The sequence below is a fragment of the Oncorhynchus kisutch genome, linkage group LG5 (assembly GCF_002021735.2).
Source record: "Oncorhynchus kisutch isolate 150728-3 linkage group LG5, Okis_V2, whole genome shotgun sequence".
Taxonomy (NCBI): Eukaryota; Metazoa; Chordata; class Actinopteri; order Salmoniformes; family Salmonidae; genus Oncorhynchus; species Oncorhynchus kisutch.
The window spans coordinates 77005860-77019289 of record NC_034178.2 but is presented as its reverse complement, the minus strand read 5'-3'; the positions used below and the strand labels follow the sequence as shown (position 1 = coordinate 77019289).

At 44.6% G+C, this 13430-nt stretch overlaps 1 protein-coding gene across 2 annotated transcripts in view; it reads right to left on the bottom strand.

Annotated features, from left to right (window-relative positions):
• The window catches only part of LOC109884472 (lysine-specific demethylase phf2), a 158525-nt gene that overhangs the window by 17890 nt on the left and 127205 nt on the right, over positions 1-13430 (bottom strand). The window contains exon 18 of one of the 2 annotated variants that reach the window (XM_031825871.1): positions 11610-11920. In XM_031825871.1, coding sequence (XP_031681731.1) covers positions 11610-11920 — 311 coding nt within the window. The remainder of the gene's footprint in view (positions 1-11609; positions 11921-13430) is intronic. The other variant, XM_031825872.1, reaches the window with a different exon arrangement.

Here is a 13430-nt window from a genome sequence, read left to right as displayed (position 1 = left end):
CTACCCAGACTATTAGCCTCCACATTGACTCTGTACCATAATACCCTGTATATAGCCTCCACATTGACTCTGTACCGGTACCCCCTGTATATAACCTCCATATTGACTCTGTACCGGTACCCCCTGCATATAGCCTTCACATTGACTCTGTACCGGTACCCCCTGTATATAGCCTCCACATTGACTCTGTACCGGTACCACCTGTATATAGCCTACACATTGACTCTGTACCGGTACACCCTGTATATAGTCTCCACATTGACTCGGTACCGGTACCCTCTGTATATAGCCTCCACATTGACTCTGTACCGGTACCCCCTGTATATAGCCTTCACATAGACTCTGTACCGGTACCCCCTGTATATAGCCTCCACATTGACTCTGTACCGGTACCCCCTGTATATAGCCTCCACATTGACTCTGTACCGGTACCCCCTGTATGTAGCCTCCACATTGACTCTGTACCGGTACCCCCTGTATATAGCCTTCACATAGACTCTGTACCGGTACCCCCTGTATATAGCCTCCACATTGACTCGGTACCGGTACCCCCTGTATATAGCCTCCACATTGACTCTGCACCGGTACCCCCTGTATATAGCCTCCACATTGACTCTGTACCGGTACTCCCTGTATATAGCCTCCACATTGACTCTGTACCGGTACCCCCTGTATATAGCCTCCACAATGACTCTGTACCAGTACCCCCTGTATATAGCCTCCACATTGACTCTGTACCGGTACCACCTGTATATAGCCTCCACATTGACTCTGTACCGGTACACCCTGTATATAGTCTCCACATTGACTCGGTACCGGTACCCTCTGTATATAGCCTCCACATTGACTCTGTACCGGTACCCCCTGTATATAGCCTTCACATAGACTCTGTACCGGTACCCCCTGTATATAGCCTCCACATTGACTCGGTACCGGTAACCCCTGTATATAGCCTCCACATTGACTCTGTACCGGTACCCCCTGTATATAGCCTCCACATTGACTCTGTACCGGTACCCCCTGTATATAGCCTTCACATAGACTCTGTGCAGGTACCCCCTGTATATAGCCTCCACATTGACTCTGTACCGGTACCCCCTGTATATAGCCTTCACATTGACTCTGTACCGGTACCACCTGTATATAGCCTTCACATTGACTCTGTACCGGTACCCCCTGTATATAGCCTCCACATTGACTCTGTACCGGTACCCCCTGTATATAGCCTTCACATTGACTCTGTACCGGTACCACCTGTATATAGCCTTCACATTGACTCTGTACCGGTACCCCCTGTATATAGCCTCCACATTGACTCTGTACCGGTACCCCCTGTATGTAGCCTCCACATTGACTCTGTACCGGTACCCCCTGTATATAGCCTTCACATAGACTCTGTACCGGTACCCCCTGTATATAGCCTCCACATTGACTCGGTACCGGTACCCCCTGTATATAGCCTCCACTTTGACTCTGCACCGGTACCCCCTGTATATAGCCTCCACATTGACTCTGTACCGGTACCCCCTGTATATAGCCTCCACATTGACTCTGTACCGGTACCCCCTGTATATAGCCTCCACAATGACTCTGTACCAGTACCCCCTGTATATAGCCTCCACATTGACTCTGTACCGGTACCACCTGTATATAGCCTCCACATTGACTCTGTACCGGTACACCCTGTATATAGTCTCCACATTGACTCGGTACCGGTACCCTCTGTATATAGCCTCCACATTGACTCTGTACCGGTACCCCCTGTATATAGCCTTCACATAGACTCTGTACCGGTACCCCCTGTATATAGCCTCCACATTGACTCGGTACCGGTACCCCCTGTATATAGCCTCCACATTGACTCTGTACCGGTACCCCCTGTATATAGCCTCCACATTGACTCTGTACCGGTACCCCCTGTATATAGCCTCCACATTGACTCTGTACCGGTACCCCCTGTATATAGCCTCCACATTGACTCTGTACCGGTACCCCCTGTATATAGCCTCCACATTGACTCGGTACCGGTACCCCCTGTATATAGCCTCCACATTGACTCTGTACCGGTACCCCCTGTATATAGCCTCCACATTGACTCTGTACCGGTACCCCCTGTATATAGCCTTCACATAGACTCTGTGCAGGTACCCCCTGTATATAGCCTCCACATTGACTCTGTACCGGTACCCCCTGTATATAGCCTTCACATAGACTCTGTACCGGTACCCCCTGTATATAGCCTTCACATTGACTCTGTACCGGTACCCCCTGTATATAGCCTCCACATTGACTCTGTACCGGTACCCCCTGTATATAGCCTCCACATTGACTCTGTACCGGTACCCCCTGTATATAGCCTCCACATTGACTCTGTACCGGTACCCCCTGTATATAGCCTCCACATTGACTCTGTACCAGTACCCCCTGTATATAGCCTCCACATTGACTCTGTACCGGTACCCCCTGTATATAGCCTCCACATTGCCTATGTACCAGTACCCCCTGTATATAGCCTCCACATTGACTCTGTACCGGTACCCCCTGTATATAGCCTCCACATTGACTCTGTACCGGTACCACCTGTATATAGCCTCCACATTGACTCTGTACCGGTACCCCCTGTATATAGCCTCCACATTGACTCTGTACCGGTACCCCCTGTATATAGCCTCCACATTGACTCTGTACCGGTACCCCCTGTATATAGCCTCCACATTGACTCTGTACCGGTACCTCCTGTATATAGCCTCCACATTGACTCTGTACCGGTACCCCCTGTATATAGCCTCCACATTGACTCTGTACCAGTACCCCCTGTATATAGTCTCCACATTGACTCTGTACCAGTACCCACTGTATATAGCCTCCACATTGACTCTGTAACAGTACCCCCTGTATATAGCCTCCACATTGACTCTGTACCAGTACCCCCTGTATATAGCCTCCACACTGACTCTGTACCAGTACCCCCTGTATATAGCCTCCACATTGACTCTGTACCAGTACCCCCCTGTATATAGCCTCCACATTGACTCTGTACCAGTACCCCCTGTATATAGCCTCCACATTGACTCTGTACCGTAACACCCTGTATATAGCCTCCACATTGACTCTGTACCGGTACCCCCTGTATATAGCCTCCACATTGACTCTGTACAGGTACCCCCTGTATATAGCCTCCACATTGACTCTGTACCGGTGCCCCTTGTATATAGCCTCCACATTGACTCTGTACCGTAACACCCTGTATATAGCCTCCACATTGACTCTGTACCGTACACCCTGTATATAGCCTCCACATTGACTCTGTACTGGTACCCCCTGTATATAGCCTCCACATTGACTCTGTACCGGTACCCCCTGTATATAGCCTCCACATTGACTCTGTACCAGTACCCCCTGTATATAGCCTCCACATTGACTCTGTACCGTAACACCCAGTATATAGCCTCCACATTGACTCTGTACCGGTACCCCCTGTATATAGCCTCCACATTGACTCTGTACCGGTACCCCCTGTATATAGCCTCCACATTGACTCTGTACCGGTACCCCCTGTATATAGCCTCCACATTGACTCTGTACCGGTACCACCTGTATATAGCCTCCACATTGACTCTGTACTGGTACCCCCTGTATATAGCCTCCACATTGACTCTGTACCGGTACCCCCTGTATATAGTCTCCACATTGACTCTGTACCAGTACCCCCTGTATATAGCCTCCACATTGACTCTGTACCGGTACCCCCTGTATATAGCCTCCACATTGACTCTGTACCGGTACCCCCTGTATATAGCCTCCACATTGACTCTGTACCGGTACCCCCTGTATATAACCTCCACATTGACTCTGTACCGGTACCCCCTGTATATAGTCTCCACATTGACTCTGTACCGGTACCCCCTGTATATAGTCTCCACATTGACTCTGTACCGGTACCCCCTGTATATAGCCTCCACATTGACTCTGTACCGGTACCCCCTGTATATAGCCTCCACATTGACTCTGTACCGGTACCCCCTGTATATAGCCTCCACATTGACTCTGTACCGGTACCCCCTGTATATAGCCTCCACATTGCCTCTGTACCAGTACCCCCTGTATATAGCCTCCACATTGACTCTGTACCGGTACCCCCTGTATATAGCCTCCACATTGACTCTGTACCGGTACCACCTGTATATAGCCTCCACATTGACTCTGTACCGGTACCCCCTGTATATAGCCTCCACATTGACTCTGTACCGGTACCCCCTGTATATAGCCTCCACATTGACTCTGTACCGGTACCCCCTGTATATAGCCTCCACATTGACTCTGTACCGGTACCTCCTGTATATAGCCTCCACATTGACTCTGTACCGGTACCCCCTGTATATAGCCTCCACATTGACTCTGTACCAGTACCCCCTGTATATAGTCTCCACATTGACTCTGTACCAGTACCCACTGTATATAGCCTCCACATTGACTCTGTAACAGTACCCCCTGTATATAGCCTCCACATTGACTCTGTACCAGTACCCCCTGTATATAGCCTCCACACTGACTCTGTACCAGTACCCCCTGTATATAGCCTCCACATTGACTCTGTACCAGTACCCCCTGTATATAGCCTCCACATTGACTCTGTACCAGTACCCCCTGTATATAGCCTCCACATTGACTCTGTACCGTAACACCCTGTATATAGCCTCCACATTGACTCTGTACCGGTACCCCCTGTATATAGCCTCCACATTGACTCTGTACAGGTACCCCCTGTATATAGCCTCCACATTGACTCTGTACCGGTGCCCCTTGTATATAGCCTCCACATTGACTCTGTACCGTAACACCCTGTATATAGCCTCCACATTGACTCTGTACCGTACACCCTGTATATAGCCTCCACATTGACTCTGTACCGGTACCCCCTGTATATAGCCTCCACATTGACTCTGTACCGGTACCCCCTGTATATAGCCTCCACATTGACTCTGTACCAGTACCCCCTGTATATAGCCTCCACATTGACTCTGTACCGTAACACCCAGTATATAGCCTCCACATTGACTCTGTACCGGTACCCCCTGTATATAGCCTCCACATTGACTCTGTACCGGTACCCCCTGTATATAGCCTCCACATTGACTCTGTACCGGTACCCCCTGTATATAGCCTCCACATTGACTCTGTACCGGTACCACCTGTATATAGCCTCCACATTGACTCTGTACTGGTACCCCCTGTATATAGCCTCCACATTGACTCTGTACCGGTACCCCCTGTATATAGTCTCCACATTGACTCTGTACCAGTACCCCCTGTATATAGCCTCCACATTGACTCTGTACCGGTACCCCCTGTATATAGCCTCCACATTGACTCTGTACCGGTACCCCCTGTATATAGCCTCCACATTGACTCTGTACCGGTACCCCCTGTATATAACCTCCACATTGACTCTGTACCGGTACCCCCTGTATGTAGTCTCCACATTGACTCTGTACCGGTACCCCCTGTATATAGTCTCCACATTGACTCTGTACCGGTACCCCCTGTATATAGCCTCCACATTGACTCTGTACCAGTACCCCCTGTATATAGCCTCCACATTGACTCTGTACCGGTACCCCCTGTATATAGCCTCCACATTGACTCTGTACCGGTACCCCCTGTATATAGTCTCCACATTGACTCTGTACCGGTACCCCTGTATATAGTCTCCACATTGACTCTGTACCGGTACCCCCTGTATATAGCCTCCACATTGACTCTGTACCAGTACCCCCTGTATATAGCCTCCACATTGACTCTGTACCGGTACCCCCTGTATATAGCCTCCACATTGACTCTGTACCGGTATCCCCTGTATATAGCCTCCACATTGACTCTGTACCGTAACACCCTGTATATAGTCTCCACATTGACTCTGTACCAGTACCCCCTGTATATAGCCTCCACATTGACTCTGTACCGTAACACCCTGTATATAGTCTCCACATTGACTCTGTACCGGTACCCCCTGTATATAGCCTCCACATTGACTCTGTACCGGTACCCCCTGTATATAGCCTCCACATTGACTCTGTACCGGTACCCTCTGTATATAGCCTCCACATTGACTCAGTACCGGTACCCCTGTATATAGCCTCCACATTGACTCTGTACCAGTACCCCCTGTATATAGCCTCCACATTGACTCTGTACCGGTACACCCTGTATATAGCCTCCACATTGACTCTGTACCGGTACCCCCTGTATATAGCCTCCACATTGACTCTGTACCGGTACACCCTGTATATAGCCTCCACATTGACTCTGTACCGGTACCCCCTGTATATAGCCTCCACATTGACTCTGTACCGGTACCCCCTGTATATAGCCTCCACATTGACTCTGTACCGGTACCCCTGTATATAATATCGCTATTGTTATTTACTGCTGCTCGTCAATTATTTGTTATTCTTATCTCTTACTTTTATTTAGGTATTTTCATAAAACTGCTTTGTTGGTTTGTAAGTAATCATTTCACTGTAAGGTCTACTACACCTGTTGTAGTCAGCATTTCACTGTAAGGTCTACTACACCTGTTGTATTCAGCATTTCACTGTGAGGTCTACTACACCTGTTGTATTCAACATTTCACTGTAAGGTCTACTACACCTGTTGTATTCAACATTTCACTGTAAGGTCTACTACACCTGTTGTATTCAGCATTTCACTGTGAGGTCTACTACACCTGTTGTATTCAGCATTTCACTGTAAGGTCTACTACACCTGTTGTATTCAGCATTTCACTGTAAGGTCTACTACACCTGTTGTATTCGGTGAATTTGATTTCCACTGGTCCTTCAATTCCTTCCATCCTCTTTCATCCTCTTCTTCTCTCTATTTTCTAAAAGAGCCATGTTTCTATCTAATGATGTCACATAGCAGAGGCCAACTGATCTAATTACTAACGTGATGATGATGATGATGCGCATTCCTGCAGTATTTGGTTTCCCCAGCATTAACACTGACATGCTGGATGATGTCTGCTCTCTCTCTACAGCTGTGAAGCAGCTGTTCCCTCCCTCCCTCCCAGCTCTTTGAACACCACCACAGTTAAGCGCACACACTTTGCTTTTCGATCATGAAATGACTAATAATTAGGTGTTTACAGACGAAGGGGAAGCCTGTGAGAACTGACAGAACGCTGCCTTGCTAGAACTAGGACTGGTGGTAATAGAATTCAGGGGGTTCTAGAATGAGAATGTTCGTGCCACTAATGACTAATTAGAGTTGTGGGATTCTGAAAGTAATTAAAACAACAGATTTAAGTGATGATGATGATGGGAGATGAAAAGGCTGAAAGGGGCAGTGGTGTGGTTGTTGGACAGGCCTCACAGGGAACCCAGTCTGGAAGACACAACTTGAAGGCGGAGATTTTGTAAAGGAGGTAGAGAAACCTAAACACATATCTCTGTAATCTAGTTTTAATTCAAATATCATGGCTTAAATTAGATTGAGGCAGCCACATGTTAATACAACAGAGGTCAATCTGTTTTAATCTGTTTTAATGACACCTGCTAGCAGATCAGAGTGGAGGGAAGAGTAAAGGAAACGTTAGAAACACAGCTTCAGTCACAGGCTGTATAACCACTGTCTCAGCTAGAAACACAGCTTCAGTCACAGGCTGTATAACCACTGTCTCAGCTAGAAACACAGCTTCAGTCACAGGCTGTATAACCACTGTCTCAGCTAGAAACACAGCTTCAGTCACAGGCTGTATAACCACTGTCTCAGCTAGAAACACAGCTTCAGTCACAGGCTGTATAACCACTGTCTCAGCTAGAAACACAGCTTCAGTCACAGGCTGTATAACCACTGTCTCAGCAAATAACATTAATGAACTGCTCTAAAGACTCTGTCTCTAGGCCTGACAGCCATCAGCTTATGAGATGAACATATCTCTAGAGGAACATGTATCATATCTCTAATGGAACATGTATCATATCTCTAGTGGAACATGTATCATATCTCTAGTGGAACATGTATCATATCTCTAGTGGAACATGTATCTCTAGTGGAACATGTATCATATCTCTAATGGAACATGTATCATATCTCTAGTGGAACATGTATCATATCTCTAGTGGAACATGTATCATATCTCTAGTGGAACATGTATCATATCTCTAGTGGAACATGTATCTCTAGTGGAACATGTATCATATCTCTAGTGGAACATGTATCATATCTCTAGTGGAACATGTATCATATCTCTAATGGAACATGTATCATATCTCTAGTGGAACATGTATCATATCTCTAGTGGAACATGTATCATATCTCTAGTGGAACATGTATCATATCTCTAGTGGAACATGTATCTCTAATGGAACATGTATCTCTAGTGGAACATGTATCATATCTCTAGTGGAACATGTATCTCTAGTGGAACATGTATCATATCTCTAGAGGAACATGTATCATATCTCTAATGGAACATGTATCATATCTCTAGTGGAACATGTATCATATCTCTAGTGGAACATGTATCTCTAGTGGAACATGTATCATATCTCTAATGGAACATGTATCATATCTCTAGTGGAACATGTATCATATCTCTAGTGGAACATGTATCATATCTCTAGTGGAACATGTATCATATCTCTAGTGGAACATGTATCTCTAGTGGAACATGTATCATATCTCTAGTGGAACATGTATCATATCTCTAGTGGAACATGTATCATATCTCTAATGGAACATGTATCATATCTCTAGTGGAACATGTATCATATCTCTAGTGGAACATGTATCATATCTCTAGTGGAACATGTATCATATCTCTAGTGGAACATGTATCATATCTCTAATGGAACATGTATCATATCTCTAGTGGAACATGTATCATATCTCTAGTGGAACATGTATCATATCTCTAGTGGAACATGTATCATATCTCTAGTGGAACATGTATCTCTAGTGGAACATGTATCATATCTCTAGTGGAACATGTATCTCTAGTGGAACATGTATCATATCTCTAATGGAACATGTATCATATCTCTAGTGGAACATGTATCATATCTCTAGTGGAACATGTATCATATCTCTAGTGGAACATGTATCATATCTCTAGTGGAACATGTATCATATCTCTAGTGGAACATGTATCATATCTCTAGTGGAACATGTATCATATCTCTAGTGGAACATGTATCTCTAATGGAACATGTATCATATCTCTAGTGGAACATGTATCATATCTCTAGTGGAACATGTATCATATCTCTAGTGGAACATGTATCATATCTCTAATGGAACATGTATCATATCTCTAATGGAACATGTATCATATCTCTAGTGGAACATGTATCATATCTCTAGTGGAACATGTATCATATCTCTAGTGGAACATGTATCATATCTCTAGTGGAACATGTATCATATCTCTAGTGGAACATGTCTCATATCTCTAGTGGAACATGTCTCATATCTCTAGTGGAACATGTCTCATATCTCTAATGGAACATGTATCTCTAGTGGAACATGTATCATATCTCTAGTGGAACATGTATCTCTAGTGGAACATGTATCATATCTCTAATGGAACATGCATCATATCTCTAGTGGAACATGTATCATATCTCTAGTGGAACATGTATCATATCTCTAGTGGAACATGTATCTCTAGTGGAACATGTATCATATCTCTAGTGGAACATGTATCATATCTCTAGTGGAACATGTATCTCTAATGGAACATGTATCTCTAATGGAACATGTATCTCTAATGGAACATGTATCATATCTCTAGTGGAACATGTATCATATCTCTAGTGGAACATGTATCATATCTCTAGTGGAACATGTATCATATCTCTAGTGGAACATGTATCATATCTCTAGTGGAACATGTATCTCTAGTGGAACATGTATCATATCTCTAGTGGAACATGTATCATATCTCTAGTGGAACATGTATCATATCTCTAATGGAACATGCATCATATCTCTAGTGGAACATGTATCATATCTCTAGTGGAACATGTCTCATATCTCTAGTGGAACATGTATCATATCTCTAATGGAACATGCATCATATCTCTAGTGGAACATGTATCATATCTCTAGTGGAACATGTATCATATCTCTAGTGGAACATGTATCATATCTCTAGTGGAACATGTATCATATCTCTAATGGAACATGTATCATATCTCTAATGGAACATGTATCATATCTCTAGTGGAACATGTATCATATCTCTAGTGGAACATGTATCATATCTCTAGTGGAACATGTATCTCTAGTGGAACATGTATCATATCTCTAGTGGAACATGTATCATATCTCTAGTGGAACATGTATCATATCTCTAATGGAACATGCATCATATCTCTAGTGGAACATGTATCATATCTCTAGTGGAACATGTCTCATATCTCTAATGGAACATGTATCTCTAGTGGAACATGTATCATATCTCTAGTGGAACATGTATCTCTAGTGGAACATGTATCATATCTCTAGTGGAACATGTATCTCTAGTGGAACATGTATCATATCTCTAGTGGAACATGTATCTCTAGTGGAACATGTATCATATCTCTAGTGGAACATGTATCTCTAGTGGAACATGTATCATATCTCTAGTGGAACATGTATCTCTAGTGGAACATGTATCATATCTCTAGTGGAACATGTATCTCTAATGGAACATGTATCATATCTCTAGTGGAACATGTATCTCTAGTGGAACATGTATCATATCTCTAGTGGAACATGTATCATATCTCTAATGGAACATGTATCTCTAGTGGAACATGCATCATATCTCTAGTGGAACATGTATCATATCTCTAGTGGAACATGTATCTCTAGTGGAACATGTATCATATCTCTAGTGGAACATGTATCATATCTCTAGTGGAACATGTCTCATATCTCTAGTGGAACATGTATCTCTAGTGGAACATGTATCATATCTCTAGTGGAACATGTATCATATCTCTAGTGGAACATGCATCATATCTCTAGTGGAACATGTATCATATCTCTAGTGGAACATGTATCATATCTCTAGTGGAACATGTATCTCTAGTGGAACATGTATCATATCTCTAGTGGAACATGTATCATATCTCTAGTGGAACATGTATCATATCTCTAGTGGAACATGCATCATATCTCTAGTGGAACATGTATCATATCTCTAGTGGAACATGTCTCATATCTCTAATGGAACATGTATCTCTAGTGGAACATGTATCATATCTCTAGTGGAACATGTATCTCTAGTGGAACATGTATCATATCTCTAGTGGAACATGTATCTCTAGTGGAACATGTATCATATCTCTAATGGAACATGTATCATATCTCTAGTGGAACATGTATCATATCTCTAGTGGAACATGTATCATATCTCTAGTGGAACATGTATCATATCTCTAGTGGAACATGTATCATATCTCTAGTGGAACATGTATCTCTAGTGGAACATGTATCATATCTCTAGTGGAACATGTATCTCTAGTGGAACATGTATCATATCTCTAGTGGAACATGTATCATATCTCTAGTGGAACATGTATCATATCTCTAGTGGAACATGTATCTCTAGTTACCATAGTCTGAGTCCTTGAAGCAGGCGTCCATGTGATCCTGGTCGTCATCAAACTCGATGCTGCTGTTCTTCTTTGTTTTCTTGGGTTTGGCTGGCCGCTTACTGTTCCCATCTCCTCCTTTTCCTCCTCGTGTTCCTCCCTTCCGTCCAGCAGTGGTGGTGTTGGCATGGTTCCTGCCCCAGGAACCACCTCCTCCTCCAGGGGTGTCAGAGGAGATGGCTGCAGCCTCCGCGGTAGCCCCGGAGGACAGGTTGGCCATAGACAACATCCCCTGAATGGCCTCCTGTGTGCTGGGAGATGCAGGTGGCTGACTGTAAGTACGTCAATAAGAAATAACACAACACAATAACACATTACACTGCTGGAAGGTGTACCCGCCGGAGAGAGAGACAGATCGAGAGAGAAGAGAGAGAGAGAGAAGAGAGAGCGAGATAAGAGAGAGCGAGATAAGAGAGACAGAGAGAGCGAGAGAGAGAGCGAGATAAGAGACAGAGAGAGCGAGAGAGATAAGAGAGAGAGAGAGCGAGACGATATTATTATCAGACCTCTGTTCAAATACTTTGAGAGTCTGCCTAGAGTGCCAGATGGTCAGGGGTTGGATTTTTTCTATTGGTTTACGCCAGGCACAGATAAAGTATTTGAAACCCAGGTCTGACTAATGTGTGTTTATAAGGTCATGTGGTTCACGTTGAACTGGGATCACGTTATAGACCTGATTACCGACAGTATCAACAGAGTTAATCATATGATAAATAGAGCCAATATTTTAGGGGACATTTTGTGGGATATTTTCATATTTCTCACCTCTTCAAATTGGGGAGACACAACCTGCTACAGACCTATATCTATCCTACCCTGCCTCTAGACCCAACCTGCTACAGACCTATATCTATCCTGCCCTGCCTCTAGACCCAACCTGCTACAGACCTATATCTATCCTACCCTGCCTCTAGACCCAACCTGCTACAGACCTATATCTATCCTACCCTGCCTCTAGACCCAACCTGCTACAGACCTATATCTATCCTGCCCTGCCTCTAGACCCAACCTGCTACAGACCTATATCTATCCTACCCTGCCTCTAGACCCAACCTGCTACAGACCTATATCTATCCTACCCTGCCTCTAGACCCAAACTGCTACAGACCTATATCTATCCTACCCTGCCTCTAGTCCCAAACTGCTACAGACCAATATCTATCCTACCCTGCCTCTAGTCCCAAACTGCTACAGACCTATATCTATCCTACCCTGCCTCTAGTCCCAAACTGCTACAGACCAATATCTATCCTACCCTGCCTCTAGACCCAAACTGCTACAGACCTATATCTATCCTACCCTGCCTCTAGTCCCAAACTGCTACAGACCAATATCTATCCTACCCTGCCTCTAGACCCAAACTGCTACAGACCTATATCTATCCTACCCTGCCTTTCTAATGACCTCAAAAGCCAAGTTAACAAACAGATCACCGACCATTTAGAATCCCACCGTACCTTCTCCGCTATGTAATCTGGTGTCAGAGCTGGTCACAGGTGCACCTCAACCTCGCTCAAGGTACTAAACGATATCATAACCGCCATCGATAAGAGACAATACTGTGCAGCCGTCTTCATTAACCTGCCCAAGGCTTTCGACTCTGTTAATCACCACATTCTTATCGGCAGACTCAACGGCCTTGGTTTCTAAAATGATTCCCTCGCCTGGTTCACCAACTACTTCTCAGACAGAGTTCAGTGAGTCAAATCGGAGGGCCTGTTGTCCGGACCTTTGGCAGTCTCTATGGGGGTGGCACAGGTTTCAATTCCTGTGCCGACTCTT